Source organism: Populus nigra, chromosome 13, assembly GCF_951802175.1.
Source record: "Populus nigra chromosome 13, ddPopNigr1.1, whole genome shotgun sequence".
Classification (NCBI taxonomy): Eukaryota; Viridiplantae; Streptophyta; class Magnoliopsida; order Malpighiales; family Salicaceae; genus Populus; species Populus nigra.
The window spans coordinates 4730897-4752174 of record NC_084864.1 but is presented as its reverse complement, the minus strand read 5'-3'; the positions used below and the strand labels follow the sequence as shown (position 1 = coordinate 4752174).

Genomic DNA, 21278 nt, shown 5'->3' with positions numbered 1-21278 from the left:
TAAATTCTCAAGTTGTTGAGAACAAAACTCTTTGAGTTTGACATGAAATTCCTTCAGGAAGCAGATAAACTTCTGTGTCTTTTCCATTAATTTGCTGGATTAGCCGCAGCCTGTGTTGATCAAATTGACACTCCAAAGAGCCAAAACTCCCGTGCCCAGGAGGGGGTTGGTGGGGTTGGTGAGAAATTGCCAGAAAACCTAGCCAAGAATTAAGAAATTGCCTTTGTGGTCATCATTGATCTGTCAGCTCTTACACTCCTTCGATTTTTGGGTGAATAAAATGCGGTCATACTCTGCTGATTAAAGAAATGAAGCCCACCAACATTTTAGCAGTGGAGTGGGGAGAAAGGATGCCTGCTGTCAACATCAGGAGAGGTGGTAAATGACCAAAGGATCCTCAACAACCCCCGAATCCACCAACTCTCGTGTAATTTTCCAGCACCACCGCTTCTTCACCCTCACAACGACACGGTGTGCACATCGTACAGCCTTCATTTAGAAGAGGCATTATGGATGCGTTTACGTGGATGATATAGTTATTTTTTAAAATAAAAAATATTAATTTAAAATATTTAAAAAAATATTGTTTTTTTAAATACGGTTAGATATCAACGTCAAAATATACCACGTTACAACCAACCAAAGATAGATGCCCTTACCTTGTCCATTACTCAATTTTCAGCAAAGAGAGTTTGCAAAGATTTCAACCCGAAGTTGAGGTTGTTAGGTCCATTCGTTGATATAATTCAGTATGGTGTGGTTTGTATTTTATTTTAAATATAGATTTGAGAATATTTAGTTAATTAAAGCATACTATAATTTTATATGGGTGCAACTAAAAACTCTTTCTTGAAATATTACTTCAAAAAAACTATAATTTATCCTTTTAATTAAATTTATATTTTCAAAACGTATTTATGAAAACTACTATGATATACGTGTTTATTTGTGTGACCAACCGCTAAATTGATCATGGAAACAATCTGATTTTTAGATCCTGTTTGGGGACGCGGTGCAAACCGCATCCCTCAAATTTTAATTTGTTTCTGTTTAAAATGATTTTTTTAATGTTTTCAGATCGTTTTAATGTGCTGATATCAAAAATAATTTTTAAAATATAAAATAATTTATTTTAATATATTTTTAAACAAAAAATATTTTGAACTACCATAATTACTGCTACCACAATCACAAACACATTTTAGATTCAAATAGTTATGTCATGACTAAATTTCTAAACGTAGGTCTTCTTTTCTTTTTTTGTTTTTGGAGTGGGGATGTTAAGCTTCACCCCTTTTATTGTTTACCAGATTGAATAGGAGTGATTTTTCCGATAAAGGTCAGAATTTTTCTCACTCATCTAAATCTATAAAATACGCTTTTTAGAAAGTGAGGTTTTTTCAAATTAAAAAAAAAAATTTCCAATAAGTTTTTATCGTAAGGATTTTTCATATTTGTCCTCTTATTTTTAACCATGCTTGATTAAAAAAAAATTCTTAATATTAATTATATTAAATTCAAATACTTTTGAAATATAAAAATAAACTAGTTATAATATTAACGAGGTCACCATGTTTAGTATCCATGGGTTGACATTTGTATTTTACATGATAGCTATGTGTTATGGTGTTGCATTTGAGTTGAAATTAAAAAAGAAAACTTAATATACATTTGGTATAACCTATGGAAAATAATTTTTTATTTTAAATCATAATACAGAAATATAAAAATAAGTAAAAGTTACTTTAAGTATTAGAAGATGACGTTATTAATTTAAATAATTGATGCGTTATTAATTTAAATATGACGACGTGGATCCTCAATGTGTCGGCTACTCGGCTTTGTAAATCTAGCCCCTAACATATCTACTTTTGTCCCCACTAGCTAGGAAGTCAAGAGTTAGATCTATAATTGTTGAAAAAAATTAATAATAATTGAGACACTAATACAGTAGATCGAGACCAATTATATTTAACCTGTAAAATTTTTAATTTATAATATGAATCCATGAAAATATTATAAAGTTTAAATTAAAACAAATTATGAATTTAAATTTAAATTAATTAAATATTTAAGACCTGAAATGAAAAAAAAAATCAATAAAAAAATAACTCGAGCAAATCTAAAATGGTGTCCTACACTATGATGTGGCTTGAACAATTAAATAAGAACGAAAAATTCAAAACTTGGGTGATTGACTTGACATGATTCATTAAGTTAAGTTAATTTAATAATATAATTAAAAAAATAATAATGAATGATAAATAAAAAGACCCGAGATAATTCATATCATTTTCAAAATGAATGAAATTATATAGAAACAAAAAAAAGAGTTTAATATTCAAATAAATTAAATGTTGACGGATAAAACCGAAAAAATATGAGCTTTAAAAAAAAACAAATGACTTAATACCTTATACTACGTTGTGGGTTAAATATTTTTTTTTTCTGAACTTAAAAAATGTTAAAATGAATGGATGGTGACATATTACATGATATATTTTTAAAAATACATATTGAGCAATTACTTTAATTTAATTCAAAAAAATTCTTCTAAAACAAGCTAAATATAATAAAAGAAAAAAATAATAAACCTTAGATAACCCAAACTATTTCTAAAAGCAATGAAAAACTTTGTACAAAGAAAAAACATTTATATAGTCAAATCTCCAATTAAATCAATTGCTAAATGAAGAAACTAGAAAACATGAGCTTTTTTTTATAAAAAAAACAACAACAAATGAACCCTTAGGATCAACAAACCCAGATGATTTTTCTAAACCTAAGTTAATTAAATTACCAAATCATCCTTAGGATCACTGATGATTACAGAAAAACCAATATAAAAATACCAACATGCCCCTCAAGCAAAGCCTATGACTTTTGTTAATTCTAAGAGCAATAAAGTAGCTACTCGAAGGGTTTAATGTGAAATGTTGCAAGGGCAATATGGAAACCAAGAAAGAAAGGGGAAAAAAAAGCCAATCGCGGAGAATTAAGTCACACGTGCCACATGAAAAGGTAGCCATTGCCATTGTGAATAAGAAAATACCAAGGAAGCTAATTTTTACTTGCCGAGAGCCATAACATACGCCGCTTGAAAATGACGGAGTGACGCACTCATTGGTGCTTTCCATGAGCGCACCAATAACTTTTTTTTATTATTATTTGTTTATTAATCAAATTACCAAATCACCCTTGGACCACTTGTTAATAACAAAAAAAATCAATATGAAAATATCAACATGCCCCTAAAGCAAAGCCTATGACTTTTTAATTCCAAGAGCAATAAAATGGTTACTTGAAGGGTTGATATGAAATGTTGCAAGGGTTGCAACATGGAAACCGAGGAAGAAAATAAAAATAAATAAAAAGCTAGTAGCTGCCAAACCTTTGAGAATTAAGTCACACATGCTGCATGCATGGAGCGGTAACCCTTGTCGTTGTGAATTAGAAGACACTTAGAAAGATGATTTTTACCTGCCATGAGTCATCAAATGCATTGCTAGAAAACGACGGAGTGGCGCGGTCGTTGGCAAATTTCATGATGTGCCAACAACCTTTTTTTTATTTGTTTATTAATTAAATTATTTAATCATCCCTAGAACCACCCAATAATTACAAAAAAACCAATATGCAAATATCAACATGCCCCTCCCTAAAGCAAAGTCAGTGACTTTCTAATTCTAAAAGCAATAGAGTAGATACATTACGCATGTCAAAATGAAATTCCAAAAAATTCCTAAATATTAGTTAATTTCCTTTTGTTTTTAAGGATAATCAAGTAATTTAACTGTATAAAAAATTATAAAAAATTAAAATACCCTAAACAATTCTAAAATAACAAATGAATCTAGCAAAAATATATCATTTTACACCTAAAAGACATTAGTGAGTTTTTTTTGAAAGAAAAAAACACTAATTCACTGTTATAATTAATCTACCATCAGTCGAGGCTAATGTACAGTGTTTACTCACATTAAGAGCGTGTTTGACAGTGTGGTTGCGGGTGCTTTTCAAATAACTTTTCGTGTCAAAATGCATGCCAACGATTTTTTTTTATTTTTTAAAAATCATTTTTGACATCAGCACATCAAAACGATCCAAAACATACAAACCATATTAAATTTTAACAAAAACAAAAAACAAAAAATTTTCAAATTTTTTGGGAACGCGACCGCAGCCGCGTTCCCAAACGGTGCCTAAATAGTTTATTTTAATGTGGTATGCTTTTAACGTGTGAAGTACATGTCATGCCATGTATTCCTTGGAAATAGCGAAACGGAAACCCGATTCCAACTAACTAATTTCTTATCCGAAAAACTTTTGGATTTTATTTTTGAGAAAGAAAAAAATAATTTTTGAAAATTGGAACACGATGAAGAAAAAAAAAAAAAAGTTGAGGTGCTGACCTCAATTGGAAGTGTTCATAAATATAATTAGGTGAGGTTTTTATAACCAACCTAACTTTTTTTATTTTACACCCATAGCTATAACCAACCTAATTTTTTATATTTTACACATGAAGTCTAATTTTTTACAAATTTAAATTAATATATTTGCAAAACCAAGCCTTTCAATTATTGCGGACAAAATTCGATTCTCTTTGTTTTTTTTTTATGTATCGCTATTTATTTTTGTATTTTAAAAATATTTTTTTAAAAATTAAATATTTTATTTTTTTTAAAATTAAATTTTTTTATGTTTTTAAATCATTTTAATGTATTGATGTTAAAAATAATTTTAAAAAATAAAAAACTATTATTTTAATACATTTTTAAATAAAAAATACTTTAAAAAACAAAACAAACACCAACCTAAACAGTAATAAATAGCCAAATTATCTATAGTAATGTATTAATTTTTTATTTTATTTTGGGTAATGGTTTCTTATAGTAAAAACCATTTGAGTCAAACCTCCAAAATGACGTAAATCACAACTAAGCCATACGTAAAAATAACCAAACTGGCTTGCATGAACTGGCGGTCCTCTTAGGCTCTTGCCACCTCATACCACCTAAACTAAATCAAATAAAAACCCCAAAACAGTAATTCCCCACTTCTCCTCCTCCCTTTATAAGCCCCCACAAGACCGTCCTCTCTCTTTGCCAGCCACGAAGCCACTACCCTCTGCGAAGTGCAAACCCATTCCTTCCCCCTTCCCTCGAACATGGATCCAGTAACTGCGTGGGGAAACTCCTCCCTCCAAACAGTTGACCCAGAAATCCACGACTTAATCGAGAAGGAAAAACGCCGCCAATGCAGAGGAATCGAACTGATCGCATCAGAAAACTTCACTTCTTTCGCCGTTATAGAGGCTCTTGGAAGCGCTCTCACAAACAAGTACTCTGAGGGTATGCCAGGTAACCGCTACTACGGCGGTAATGAATATATTGATGAGATTGAAAATCTCTGCAGAGCTCGGGCCCTTCAAGCTTTTCATTTAGACCCCACTAAATGGGGTGTAAATGTCCAGCCCTATTCTGGTTCCCCTGCAAATTTTGCTGCGTACACAGCAGTTCTCCAGCCCCATGACAGAATCATGGGCTTGGATTTGCCTTCAGGGGGGCATTTGACTCATGGGTATTACACATCTGGGGGTAAAAAGATTTCAGCTACCAGTATTTATTTTGAGAGTTTGCCTTACAAGGTGAACCCGCAAACTGGGTTTCTTGATTATGATAGGTTGGAAGAAAAGGCTTTGGATTTTAGGCCTAAGCTTATTATTTGTGGTGGAAGTGCTTATCCTAGAGACTGGGATTACAAGAAGTTTAGATCTGTTGCTGATAAGTGTGGTGCTCTTTTGCTTTGTGACATGGCTCACATTAGTGGCCTTGTTGCTGCTCAGGTATGCATTGCCTTTTCGATTTTTGGCTGTTGGATCTGTATTTTCATGTGATTAATCTGTCGTGCTAGATTTGATCGTGTTTTGTTCCTGGTTATCTGGAGAAGCTTAAGCTCTGAAAGATCTGTTCTGAGTTTGGTGTTTCATGAGCTGCATTTTAAAATTCTGATCCGGGTTCTTTTGTGGTGATCCAGAATGATTTAATGTAAATTCAGCTTTAGATCTGGCTTTGGCATGATGTGGTGCCACATGTGTTTAATGAATTTACTAGATTGGTTGGTTTATGGGATTGATTTTGTAGATTTTTTACTTGTCCGTCATTTCTTTGCAGTTTGTTAAATGCATGCAAAGCTTTTAAAAGATCAGAGTTTAAAATCTAATTGATTTGCATCTGCATGCAGAAGATGTTAAAGGAAATATGTTCTTAATGATCATGGAGTCAATTCCTATCTAATTAATCATCTAATTTGATTAAAGGAATTAGATTCGAGCCTGTTGTTTATTTAGGTGACGAGAGCTATTTTGAACTAGTGGAATTCTTGGATATGGAGATGTGTGTGCATGTATAAATGCTCGAAGCTTAACATGAAATGTTAAAGCTAATGGTATGCAATGTTTATCCATTCAATTGATGTTACGATGAAGTCTCTCCATGTAATTATCATTCGAGTTTAAAATGTGCTGCAGAATTTTAGGTTCTACTCTGATAATCCAAGAAATAAGCTTGCATTATTTATATGCAAGCAATTCTGTTGCAGTTGAAAGATTGGCGCTGTCACTTTTTTTTTTCTTTTAACATATTCAATGTAAAATGTCTAGATCCGGTCTAAATCTTTACTGTTCTTTTTTGGTTGTAGGAAGCTGCCAACCCGTTTGAGTACTGTGACATAGTCACCACCACTACCCACAAAAGTTTGAGGGGTCCCAGGGCTGGTATGATCTTCTACCGCAAGGGCCCTAAGCCACCCAAGAAGGGTCAGCCGGAGGATGCAGTTTATGACTTTGAAGACAAGATCAACTTTGCAGTTTTCCCATCTCTTCAGGGTGGTCCTCACAACCACCAGATTGGTGCTCTGGCTGTTGCATTGAAACAGGCCCAGAGCCCTGGGTTCAAGGCCTATGCTAAGCAAGTCAAGGCCAATGCAGTTGCCCTTGGAAACTACTTGATGAGCAAGGGATACAAGCTTGTTACTGAAGGCACCGAGAACCACCTTGTTCTGTGGGATCTTAGGCCCCTTGGGTTGACAGGTAAAGAATTGAATTGTAAAGTTTCTGGGTCATGCATGTTGGTTTAATCTGACGTGAAATTGATCCTTCAAATAATGTTCTTCCAGGCAACAAGGTTGAAAAACTATGCGACCTTGCAAACATCACTGTGAACAAGAATGCCGTGTTTGGTGACAGCAGTGCTTTGGCACCTGGTGGAGTGAGAATCGGTAAGAACTTACCCTACGGATGCATTATCTAGATAATGATGATATTGGACAATTTGAAATGAGAACCCTCTTCCTCTATTAGTTTGGAGCTATTAATTGGAGCTTTTTGTTGGCAGGTGCCCCCGCCATGACTTCTAGAGGTTTGGTTGAGAAGGATTTCGAGCAGATTGGAGAATTCCTCCACCGTGCTGTGACCATCACACTGAGCATCCAAAAGGAACATGGAAAGCTCTTGAAGGACTTCAACAAGGGTCTGGTGAACAACAAGGAAATCGAGGCCCTCAAGGCTGATGTTGAACAGTTCTCAGGCTCCTTTGAGATGCCTGGCTTTCTGATGTCTGAGATGAAGTATAAGGATTAGTCCAACTATTCAATTATCATTAAGCTTTTCTGTTCTGGTCTTCGCAAATACCATTCTTCCTGGAAAGAAAAAGCTTCCATCTTTGTCTGTTCTTATAGTTAGCTGTCAATTTTTCATTTGATTTTAATTTGTTGCTTTTGTCCTTATTATTTACCTTCTTGGGATGAATGGTCCTCGTGTCATTCGAGCTATGAAAATGTTTCACTATCTCAATGACTTGATGATCTATTATGATGTATCTGATTCAATAAATCAATGATAAGCTTTCGTGCAAGTGATGATTGAGAACGGTTCTGTGCCTTTGAATTATCTATGCCCACTGTCAATTATATATCTGGAAGCATTTGGGAGTTGTATATCATCTCATGCTACAGCTGTGTCTTGCAACTCCAGTTGAAGATCAAAGAGGGAAGAATATTTGAATTTGCTCAAGAACTTCCTAACAAATCTAGAAATAAAGATTAAAAAATAGACCAAATTAAATTGAATAGACATATAAACACACTATTCAAACAAGAATATGAGGTTGAATCACTACAATAATCAAGTAAATATTATGATTATTTGATTTTATATAAAAAAAGTAAAACAAATAAATATTAAAAAAACTATTAAATCTGTGTTTTTAAATCATAAAAAACTTAAATTAAAAATAAACAAACATGCATGATTACATAAGAACCATCAATCAACAGAAATGACTTAGAAAACAAAGAGCTAAAACAAGTTCAACGGATGAATGTCAACATAGAAAAATTAGCAAACTCAAAAACTCCAAAAAAGATCTAAACCTAAAAAAATGCAATAAAACTCATAAAAACAATCTAAACCTAGCAACCTAAGTTTAAACATGCTTACCATGAATTGTTGGAATCATCAAAACAATAAGAAACAAAAGACTAAAGACAAAAACAACAAGTAAAAACCGTAATGACATCATGCAGAAAAAGCCTCTTTTTATGCATAAACAATATTTTATTGGTCATAAATATTATCTTGAAACTTAAACAATATACCTATAACTTCATCAAACTCAATAGACTAACCTAAAACAATCTAAACCACAACAATATCAAAATCTAAAACATATTGTCATAACTTCAAACAAGATTAACCTAACATCAAAGCATGCAAAAATAACATTCTATACTAACATTTGTCATTCCATAATTATATTCCAATACATTAAAACAATGTAATAAATAAAACTTGAGCATACATTATCTATATTCAAAGCATGTTTAAACATTTCAAAACAATAATCATTGCTTTCAAAATAATAAATGACTTCAAAGGATGTATAACAAACATCATAAATGATAATTTTAAAGAAAAAAAAATAAAAAGGGAGGGGGTGTGCTCATTGAGCTCTACTCCCTATCAAAGTTTGAAGGTTTACTTAACAATAAAACAATTGATTCTTTCTCTTGATTTTTAGCTTCTTTTCAATCTTAGATTGATTTAGATTCCCCCATTTCTTTTTAAAACACAATATTTGTTACCTTTATTTTCTTTCTATTCTATTCTAAGTATTTTATTGATTTTTATGTATTTTCTTTCTTTTTTCCCTGTAATTTTATCAATAATCTTTCCCATGATCTTTTGGTGTGCTCAAAAACAATTTTTTATAAGCTTAACAAAACCTGAAATGGCAAAACCATGGTGGTTTTGTTGAGATTTTGTTAGAAAAAAATGTTGCTCATTCTCTCCTTTAACCTTCCTAGAAAGGTGCATTCTAGTTTGTTTTGTCTTTTTATAAGCTCAAACCTGTCAAGAGAAGATAGCCACGAATTTTAAACAATCATGATGCTTTTTTTCTTTAATCATAATTGACCGAGTAAGGTACTTTGGAGAGATCATTTTGACAAACTGGATGTAAATATAGGATAAACGTAATTGATTCTTGTAAAGGGATTGTATATCTACCATAGAGATCAATTCTCATCTGATTTGGAGGTCCAGAACTCCATATTTATTAATAAGAAACTGAGCTCTTGATCAGTCTAGTATAAAGCAAACCCAACCTTTTCTTTTGATTCCTCAGTAGTCATAAACACAATGTCTTCTCTCCTCAATCTTTAGTCTCCACCCATCAATATCCTCCATTAAACCCGTACCAAAACAACCACCAATCTCACTACCAACAACCACTATTGACTCAACCACCATCCAAGCTTGACAACCCATCTTGATCCTCTCTCCATAATGACATTTGAAGAAAGAGAAAATAAAAAACAAAGGCAAAAAGTCATTTCCTTTCCTCATTATTGAAAACCATCCTTTTTTTTCCTCCACAGCTGACCATCCATCCTCCTTTTATCGGCTCCTCCACTGTCAACCAACCAACACCACACCAATAACGACATCTCTCCCATTAATAGCCATTGTCCAACCTATCACAGTCTTGATTGTCATTACAACTAACAACCCTCACGCCATAGTAACTACCAACTTGAAATGGCTAGAAGCAGCCAACAATAACTATGCACCTTCCAGCCGTCTACCATAACAACGTTGTCAACAATTTTCTCTGAGTCTAGCCATCCAACACAGTAGTGTTGTCAACAATCTTCTCCAAGTCCAGCTGTGGTAGCATCCCTCATCTTCTCAAACGGTAACATCCTCCACCATTAGAAAAGTTCTATCAACCTAACTTTCCCTAACCAATGTTTCACCCACAGATCTAAAACAACCAGCTCTCCTGTGACGACCAACAACCTTTCTCTTAGAATATAAACCACAACCACACACTCCACCATATACTCGTCACTTGCCTACAACAAACCCTTTGTTTGCCTGAAATAAAAAAGAAAGGAAAGAGGAAACTAAGAGAAAGATAAGAGAGATAAGTAGATATGAAAAATAAAAAGAAGGAAATGACCTAACCTTCAAGTCACCAGATCACTCTCTAGGATTGGCGTTGTATGACTACTAATTAGGAAGTGAAAAGGGAGCAAAGGAGCTTAAGATACAACAACTCACGCTCCTCCAACAGTAACAGCGCATGAATCCACATGTTAGCAGTGGTGGAGACACATGGTACATGCGCTGCCACTGTTCCAGTAGTCTTCTAATGTCTATTTCAGTATATCCTGGACATTTCAAACGCCTAGAAAAGTCAATATACAAACTCAAATTATTTTTGGATAAATTGCTATAACATTGAGAAATTTGGGACAAATTGTTTATTGTTGTGTATATTTTTGGACTATTTGGACATTATTTGATTTAAATTCATGTGTGTTTTGGGTTTGATTATTTGCGTTAAATTACAAATTTATTTTTTGGGTTATAATTGCTTTTTGGACGTTAAATGTTGGTTTATGATTTATGTTTGGGTATGTGTTGATTTATTTGAATTAACATGAAATTTAAATAAATTTCATGAAATTAATAAGATTTGTGTAGATGTTTTTTGTTATTTGGTTTTGAGTTGATGAATGATAATTTGCTTTAAATTGATATCATGGTTAAAATAACATTGATAAAAATATTTTATTTGCATATTGCCAAACATGATATTCATCTAGTTTTTTTTTATATAAATTTTTGAAAGATCATTTTGCAATTAATTTTGAATTTTCCACTTTTTTCTACCCTCACATATTTCATATTTGAAATTGTGACCTACATGCGAGATATTTTTTTGGTATTAAACGAATCGGTTTCCTTCCACAAAAACAACATAAAATCTTTATTTTAAAAATACAATTTTTATTTTAATTTGCATATGACTAAGTTTCTCAAAAATTAAAAAAAAATCATATTTCATAAAATAAAAATAGATGACATGATTTAGCATCTTTAAATAAAAAAATCAAGAAAATAGTTTTGTTAATATATTTGCACATATTTTTTGGATTTAATAATTAATTTATGAAATCCATGAGAATAAAAAAATTATATTTCATAAAATAAAAACAGATGACATGATTTAGCATCTTTAAATAAAAAAATTAAGAAAATAATTTTGTTAATATATTTGCATGTATTTTTGGATTTAATAACTAATTTATGAAATTCATGAGAACTCAGTTTATATTTTAAAAATAAAAAAATTATTTTATTTGTTCTAATATTAAGAATTACGAATTTATACGTAAGAGTTTTTGATATTAAAAAAAATTAAAAAAAATGTTATAAGGACTTAACTTAAATTTTAAAGACATAAAAAAAATTAATTAATTTATTTATTTTAATGTTAAAGATTATAACTTCCATGTAAGATATATTCTTAATATTTTAAAAAATAAATACAAAAATATATTTTAGTTTAGAACAACTATCATCCGTTCTATAAGGTAGACCAACTTTATCTAAAAGATCAATAATTTAAAAAGCATAACAATATCTTATTAATAATCATACAAATAAACAATTTACCTTCCTTGTATATTGTTTAGCAGGGGTGAACTCAACTAACAACAGAAAGTCCCATGAATTCCAGACAACACGAGACGAACAACAACTGCAAAATAAATTGGAGTCCAATCCTAGATTGGGACCAGCCTCTGACAGACCAAGAACTTGAAGCCATTGATGAAATCGAAGCCTCATTTCAATCCTCCACACCATCTTCATCTTCATCTTCATCATCATCAACTCCTGCTGCAACAACTCCTTCCTCTTCTATAATCAAGAAACGACATTCAAGTCCACAAAAGGATCAAGAACCTCCAAAAACCCGACGCCAATTGCCCAATTCTATTTTCTCTCTCTCCAAACCTTTTTCTCTTTCTCCTTGTCAAGGTAACTCTTTTAGGCCCATCTTTTCTTCTCTTTTTTCTTTAATTCTCATTTATAATTGAATTTCTTTTCTTTCTAAAACCCGTTTTTCGATTTCTGTAAAAACATTCTGGGCTATGGTTTCTCCTTTTAGATGTTAACAGTAATACGTTTTTTTGTTTGTGGGTTAAGTTATGATGTTTATTGTTAGTATTTTTGCAGTCCATTGTTGTAAGGTTCGTGTGATAGTTAAGGTTTAATAAGAAATAAATAGAATTTAGGATTTAGAAATGATGCAGTACTTCATTTTTGGCAGCTGATTATGTTAATGTAATGATTTCAATGTGGGTTATGTTGATATAATTTTAACCAAATTTCTGTTTACATATTATCATTGCTCATATTCTATTTAAATAATGTATGGAAGCTCCCTCTTCTATGAGCATTGCTTATGAATTGTCACTGGGGTCCATAATTTGGTACAAAGCTTTAAACTTTTCAGTAAGCTTTAACTAACACGATTTTTTTTTTATTCTTAACCTCAATTGGAACTCAAGTTGATTATTTTGTGGGACGGCAATGTGTTTGTTGTGTTTTGTGTAAGCAGGTAATGTGAAGATGAGATACCCGGCAATGAAGTTTGGGGGTCAAATTTTGTATAGCAGAACTTCTATAGAGGTAGAAAAAGCTGCAAGGGAGCTTTTACAGAGTCTTGAAGCTGAAAAGAGAGAAATGGATCGAGTTATCATTGGTTTTGATATTGAGTGGAAGCCCTCATTTACAACAGGTTTGTTTGTTACTCATTTTGGTAGTTGTTTTCGTCAATTTAAGCCAGGCCTATCCAAGCAAGTTCATGGATTCATGTTGTTTGAGTTCTGATAAACCTATGATGATGCATTATGCTCTGCCATAACAAGCAGTCCAAGCTGGCAGTGTTGTAAATATTCTGTTTTGGAAAAAGGGAATTACAAGATAAAATGCACATTCTCTTACTCTATAGAAGCTTTTTCACTTTTAATTTTAGATTTATTCAGGGAACAATTGAATTTGCCTGTTTTTCTTTCCGTTTTCTTTTAAACATCCTTGTCACTGATTTTGTGTTTGCTCTCTCTCTCAATTATGCTTATGCAATTATGATTCATCAAATCTATGGGAACATTTTCTTCTTGTTTAATGTTTTATCCTGCAGCTTCCTTGGAGTCGGAGGAGATCTTTGGGAATGTGAACTTTAATTACAAACTGATTAGGCTTATTGATTATTGTATGCTTAAATTTATTCTCCTATGGATTTTATAGTTGTAGACTATGTATGTTTACTATTCCATTTGCCACTTCCTCTTTTGCTTGATGGAAATTTATCTCTTATTCATATGCTGCAATCTTGTTCTTTGTTGATGCTCAATTTTTATCATGGATTGTAGCTTGGTATAAACACCTTCAGAATACACCAGAAACATAAAACTCATGGCATCAAATAAATGCAGTTGACTTTTGCTCTTTCATTTCAACCTTATGTTATGTACCCCATTTTCTTACAACCAGAGTATTATTACTTAGAATATTAGTTTTTTCTTTCTTGATTTCCCAGTGCTTCTGGAAGAGAAAGGTAGGGTTCCATAGCATTTTGTTGTAGTACTTAAACTAAATTAATGAAAAATAAATCAAAATCTTGTTCTCTGCAAGCGTGTTCCTTCCCATGCTGCCTCTCCCTTCATGAAATATATTTTTCTTGGATAATCTTGGAATCTGCAGGCGTGTTGCCTGGAAAGGCTGCAGTTATGCAGATATGTGCGAACACTAGTCTTTGTCATGTGATGCATATTTTTCATTCTGGAATCACTCAAAGCCTGCAGTTTCTTCTAGAGGATTCTAAACTTGTAAAAGTTAGTGAGATCTTGCACTGGCTTCTGTATTTTCTTTTACATTTGGTTTCTTTCCCCCTTTTTTTATGACAGATTTAATTGTCTACATTGAATGTGTGGCATATGTTCAGGTTGGAATTGGCATAGGTGGTGACTGTGCTAAGGTTTTCAGAGATTATAGTGTCTCAGTTAAATCAGTGGAGGACCTTTCTTATCTTGCAAATCAAAAGCTTGATGGAAAACCTAAAACTTGGGGTCTTCAAGCTCTGGCAAAGATTCTTGTTTGCAAAGAGGTATCCATTACATTTCACTGGATGCCTAACAAGTATCTTTGAGTAATATATTTTCAAACGTATTCCTCATTGATTATGTTTGTCTTACAATTTTATCAAATCACTGGACTCTCCCTGGACCATCAACAGTTTTAAAATTTTGGGAGCGCAAATTGATGCCCATACTGTGCTTTGGCAGTGTTGGATCAGCCTATTATAGTGATAAATCCAAACTTGTCTTTATAGGTCAGCAAATACAGATCCTATGCAGTTCTAGTAGAAAATTTTGTTGCGTTCTCCATAAGGGGAAAAAAATATGAAACAGAAAGGAAAAGCTTTGATTGTATTTCTTATGCAGAGTCTATGCAACGCATCACTAAAGATTTAAGAACTACAGGGCATTGTACCCTGTCTAGAACACACATATATTGGCTGAATGTTACATGCACATTCTTCTTTCATCCATATATTTGTTCTTCAAATAAAAAAGTTATGGAGTTACCCTAGCTCTACAGGTCTTCCTGCTTTCTCATTTTTGTTTTATCCTCTTCTGGTCTTCTATTTTCCCCATCTGACCTTGGTTTGGGGTTTTTCTGGTTGACATTGATCCAATACCACTTTCTCATGGTCATAAACAAGCGCTTCATTTACAATGTAGTTTACTGGCATTTAATTTTCTCGAGTTACGTTGTTGTGTTTCTCAGAAATTCTAAAAAAGTTGTTGAAACTTTGCAGCTTCAAAAGCCCAACAAAATCAGACTTGGAAACTGGCAAGTTGATGTTCTATCAAAAGAACAACTACAATATGCTGCTACTGATGCTTTTGCTTCTTGGCAACTATACCAAGTAAATATCCGTGAATCTTCTTTCACATTTACCGCTGTTGTTGGTGATGTTGCTGACATCAATTTTCTTGTTGTCACACAGGTGTTAAAGAGCCTCCCAGATGCAAAGGATGCTACTGACTCTACAAGTAAGGAGCTGAAAGTTGAATCAACATAATGGTATGTATACAACTGTACAAATGACCGCATTGAGTTAAATTCTTTCTGAATTTTTTGCACCATTATTTGTTTATCATTAAGAAATATTGCCTCGAAAGGAGTTTACTCTCATCATCCCATTTTTTTTTATCAGTCTCAGTTAATAAGCTTAATTCCTGGACTGACTGCATCCTTCTATCTTTACTTCAACTGGGTGGGACCTCCATCCGTGCCTAGCTGGGCCTTGGAGTGGAAAACTGATGGGACATAAGATCCGATACATTATTTACGCACGTGTATGATTATCGACGATGGAGGGTAGCCTAACCCGTTGTTTTTTGGTTGGGAGATTGAGTCCATTTAGACCTATTTCATTGTTTTATGTTATTTATTTGAGTTATTTATGTTAGATAATTTTAATTGATGGGTTGAGCCTAATAGTTAAATTTTCTAGGGGTATACTATTTATATGTTTTTCTTTGACAGATTTTTTCTCTTGAGTTCTCTTTTCTTCTTAACTTTTCCCTTTCTATGCTTTTAATTCTTTCACTTTTCCCTTTATATGCTTTTAATTCCCAGCAGTCAAGATGGATTCGTCTGTTACTTTACTAGGGTAATAGTTTTTTTTTATTATTTATTTAAAAAATCATATATAACCATTCCATTCCGACAGTAATGATGATTTGTCTCTTTTTTCAAGTGTAGCTGTCTAGTGTCTTCTCTCAAATTATACATTTTTGTTTTCACGTGTCGCCATTTTAGCAGTAGTGAAGATGAATTTCTGTGCCGTTTCTTCTACCCCACTGCTCTAGATTCATGGTTCTTACCCCCCTCCAAGGGATAAATCTGGTTAGTTTCCACTTCTGGACTAGACTGTTCTCTTTTATTTCTCTTGGATCATGAGAGATTTGCATAGAACTTCTAACCATGCGCGCTCTGAATACAGACCTCAAGATCTCCAATTTTTTACAAAAGAAATAACCAATCTAGTTGTGTTCCAACATCATCACAAGCCATCAAATAAATTGAGTTCTTGAATTTTAAGTTCTGACAGTCGCATTGTTAATCACACGCTCAACAATAAATTCAGAATGTGGTTCTCATAAGGTTTATAAAAGGGGTGGAAGGTCATGAAATCCTCCTAGTTTTGAGTTCAACTAGTGTGGGAGAGATGTAAGAGAGAGGATTGTAAGAAATTAGGAGGCCTTGTATCTATAATTAGCATGTAAGAAATTAGTGAGAAAAGGACATGACAACAAATCAGCTGACTTTTTGTATCCCTTTCATTCGGTGTCAATATATTTCTCTTGACAAGATGATTATTATTGAGGTGTTTTTAAGCTTTAATATAGCTAGAAAATGTATATTAAGGTTTAAAATGATTTTTTTTCAATTTAATTTTGTGTTCTTGGATATCTGTTTTGAGTTGATAAATTAATTATTGAGATTCCATGGGAGTTTAATATGTGAGAATAGGTTGGAAAAAATAGTTTTTAGGTCCAAAAAGCCTCAATTTGATTTTTTGATCACCTGAGGATGATTGAAATCTAGGTAAGTAAATGATCTATTTTCTGCAACTATAAACGACACGTCACATATTTATTTATTTATTTATTTTTAAAAAAAGGCAAGGCACACTGACCTTTTTTTAGCCTTTGTTTTTTTCCCATCAATCTTTATTATTGTTCATTGAAATAAATTGCTTAGAAATCTATTTTGGATATTATTATATTAAATATTATTTAATTTTTACTTTCTTTTCTAATAAGATTATAGCATTCTTTTTATTACATTAACAAATTCTTTTTTTGTGCATTTTTAGAACAATAGCAATATCCTATTGAGATGAATTTTTTAATTTTTTTTGTTAAATTTTTTTTGATAAGTTTCATGATCATGTTTATTTTTATTATCTTGTAATTAAATAAAACAATAAATTAAAGATTCATGACTTGGATTAAATATTATTTAATTTTTACTTTCTTTTCTAATAAGATTATAGCATTCTTTTTATTACATTAACAAATTCTTTTTTTGTGCATTTTTAGAACAATAGCAATATCCTATTGAGATGAATTTTTTAATTTTTTTTGTTAAATTTTATTTGATAAGTTTCATGATCATGTTTATTTTTATTATCTTGTAATAAAATAAAACAATAAATTAAAGATTCATGACTCGGATTGCGAGTTAACTAAAGTTGGATATATGAGATCGATGATGAGATAAAAGAGTTTTAATTAGAGATATACATTTCTTATCCTTATTCTAAATGGTCCAATTTTCTTTTTATATTTGTTTTTATTGCTTTTGATTTTTATTAAATAAAAAACATAGAAAAAAAATAATAAGAAAAGAAGAAAGTTTACTAGCAAATCATTTTGTTTCAAAATTTCTTCAATTAATTATCACTCTACTTAAATTTTTTTTTTTAATTGTAATATAATTAAATAAAAAGTTTAATTTACAATTAATTTTTTTTTGACCCTAGAAAAAACGTGTTGATGGTATCCATGCATTACTTTTTTATGTGACCCGCATAGAAACAGAGGCCAACTCGCTAGTAATTTCCTATTTCTGTGCGAGTAGGAATTTCCTATCTCCCATACGTGGCATCTTTTTAGACCCTTTCTACAATACTTGTCATGCACGCTACAAACTTGTAATAAACTCTCGATCCAACCAAAGCCATAACTTAATTAGCAGTTAATATCAATCACTTCAATCTCTTGTTTTCAGTCTATTTCCTCCTTCATCATATCATGATCATTTGTTATAACACAAAATCTCTTAATATTCTCTCTGATTTTGTTTTTTTATCAAGAAAATCTTGTTCTTTCCCCTCAAATAATTAACGGCTCCATAACGAAAGGGATCTTGGTAGGGTTAAAATGCTGTACGTAGTAACTCACAAGATGAAGAGAAGAGGAAAAAAGGAGGAAGAAGAAGGAAATTATTAATGAAGAAGAACCCTAACCCAGAAAACGAGAGATTAAGGAAATTGCTACGGCAGTAAGCACTTTTCTCTGTGCAGCATTCTTGCACAGATACGAAACACATGCCTCTCATCTGAAGTTCACCATCTTTGTCCTTCGAAATCAAGGCGGAAAATGCAGGTGATGAGCTCGTCTTCACATGTGCTTGCCGGGGGGGCTCCATGTTATCTCATTCAATGCAGCTTTCGCGCTCTTTTAGACGTTGAGGTTACCATGTGACTGACAGCACGAGATGCCATGCCTCGATGGGCAAGAAACTATTATGACACAACAAATTAAGAAAAAGAAAAGTTTCTGATACAATATATCAATCATAATAGAAAATCAAAAGCAGCTTTTTCTCTGTATACATTCATCCAATGAACAGATTATTATCATCCCAATTTCTACCAGGATTATATGTTTTCAATGCTCTCCTCCAATGGAAACAACATTTTCTAATGGTTATGACACTTGTTGTGTAAATCCATTCCATATTTACGCACGGTTGTTTTTGATTTGAAAAAAATTTAAATTAATATTTTTTAATATTTTTCAATAATTTTGATATGACATTGTTAAAAATAAAAAAATAAATATAAAACAAATTATTTTAATATATTTTAATAAAAATACTTTTTAAAAAACATTATTCACACAGCTTCCCACAAATACTTAGATTATAAACAAGTTTTTATTCTTTAGGGTGGATGTATAATAGTTTGAACCAACATATGCAAATCATCATACCCTTGAACTAATCCACAAAATCAAATGCATTGATATGATTTCAGTAAAAATAAATAAAAATAAACAGATCGAGTATATTAATATCTTGAATTGTTGGTTATGCCCACCTAGATTTCATTTCCTTTTTTTTTCTTTTTTCTGCAGACAATTCCTTGCTTTTACAGCACTAATTCAAGTATCAAATGTACATAATGACATGAAGTTATATGTAAAAATATTGAGCATTAATGTGTATATAATAACCCATTCCATATCTACGGATCACTTGTTTTCGTGTTTAGAACCGTGTTTGAACAGGTTGGGCTTCAAAAAAATTAAATTGATTTTTTTTTGTTAATGTGTATGTAATAATGTAAAGCCACAAGGATTTTCAATTGCATGTTTTTATAGCCAAATCCTATATATTATGGACACCCATGCCACCACCATTAGTGCATATATAGCAGCATACTTCGTGCATAAGAAGGCTCCATTGCCATTTTACATAGCTCAGCACACGAAAGGATCAGAGGCATCTGGATTCTGCCATTCTGGCTGTTTTCTCGAACCAAGCATTTACGATAGTTAATGTTCTAGCTCATGTGACAGGTGGACTAAAATATTCTCCATTGTTAGTGTTTCAAGCACGAATCCAGCTCTCCATATATTTTAATTTTCCTTTTCAATTTTCTAGCATCCATAAATCTTCCAAGTCAAAGGAAGCTCATCTGTTCGGCCAGAGTGCAACGACAAGAAGGCTTCTAGAAGTGTGATTAACTTGCTCTTCAAACAAAGAAAACGTTCTATTAATCTTTCAAAATAAGAAGGCAAATGGTCAACATAAGTATGTGTTCATATACGTTGATATGCAGATCAATATGCTAGTAGGAGAAGAAACAGCGTTCGGATGGGTTCAAAATTAGCAGTCGTGGGTGCACATTCCACTGGGGAGGACTTATTTTATTGAAAAAAATAAATAAATAATTGTAATGGAGTCAAACTATTTCTTATAATGTGAAAGTCAAACTATCCTGCTGCCTAACAAATTCCAGGCCTTGAAGTTTATTTGCAGGTAGCTTTGAACTAGCAATAGAACGCGGATACAACACATTTAAAACAAATATATATGGAAAGAAAGTTCATAGCATTACTAGCACTAATAGGTTTTTAGAAATGCGGTAGTTGTTATTTTTTAAAGAATTTTTTTTTAAAAAATACATCAAAATAATCTGAAAATATATATAAAAATATTTAATTAAAAAAATTCAAAATTTACTCAATTCCCATTTAGATAGAAATACCAAACGAGGCTAAATTACAAATATGAAACATTTTCATTGAATCTCTGTAAGAATGTCCGATTGTAAGGTATTTCTTTCTTTCACATTCAAGGTCTACTTTGCAAATGTCAGCATGCCTTCTCAGTGTGATAATTGGATCGAATACAATGATCAAGAAACATGAAGTCTTTGTCTTCGGAATTTAATATAACAAGATCTAGAAAGACTCTCAAAGGAATGCTGCGTTGTGGTAGGGGGGCGAGAGAGAGAGAGAGAGTTCTCATTTGCCTCACAAGTAAGTCTTCAATTGAGATAAGAAAATGACTTGCGTCTTTCAACTTTCAACTCTTCAAGTGCAACTTTGACGCATTTCATTTACAAAAGAGAATAATTAGGTCATTTTCTGTTTCTCAATTACGTTTACTTTTACTGATATCATGGCTTGGATGAAAAGAAGGCATCCGAGTTAACAAAACCAGCAATTACGCTCAAGATAAATTGATGGTTTCATCATATCTTTTGATTTGGATGTCTGGTTAGGATTTTTAAATCTAATTTATAAAGCTTATTTAGAGTCCTACAGTTGCATACGTTTACAAGATTTGTTTTTAATTTTTTTTACCTCATTATCCATTTAAAAATGTGTTTCCAAGCCCTTTTTTCATTCACTCTATAAAACTTCTTATTTTATTTACTTTCCTTATTCCGCCATTTATTTATGTTGGTTACTGATAGTATACAATCTAAGAAGATAAAATCATCTTTATCGTCCTGTTCTTGTTTGGGCCCTGAGCCAAGACCCATCCGAAC

General features: G+C 32.1%; 2 protein-coding genes across 2 annotated transcripts; both read left to right on the top strand.

Annotated features, from left to right (window-relative positions):
- The first annotated feature begins 5086 nt into the window (after nucleotides 1-5086).
- On the top strand, nucleotides 5087-7930 carry LOC133671240 (serine hydroxymethyltransferase 4-like). The gene is made up of 4 exons (XM_062091941.1): nucleotides 5087-5848; nucleotides 6703-7093; nucleotides 7180-7281; nucleotides 7398-7930. The coding sequence occupies exons 1-4, from the start codon at nucleotides 5171-5173 to the stop codon at nucleotides 7640-7642; spliced, it is 1416 nt and encodes a 471-aa protein (XP_061947925.1). The 5' UTR covers nucleotides 5087-5170; the 3' UTR covers nucleotides 7643-7930.
- Nucleotides 7931-11995: 4065 nt separating this feature from the next.
- On the top strand, nucleotides 11996-15969 carry LOC133670586 (3'-5' exonuclease-like). Its single transcript, XM_062091107.1, has 7 exons — nucleotides 11996-12391; nucleotides 12975-13154; nucleotides 14120-14250; nucleotides 14361-14522; nucleotides 15237-15347; nucleotides 15429-15505; nucleotides 15639-15969. The coding sequence occupies exons 1-6, from the start codon at nucleotides 12079-12081 to the stop codon at nucleotides 15501-15503; spliced, it is 972 nt and encodes a 323-aa protein (XP_061947091.1). The 5' UTR covers nucleotides 11996-12078; the 3' UTR covers nucleotides 15504-15505; nucleotides 15639-15969.
- The last annotated feature ends 5309 nt before the right edge of the window (nucleotides 15970-21278 follow it).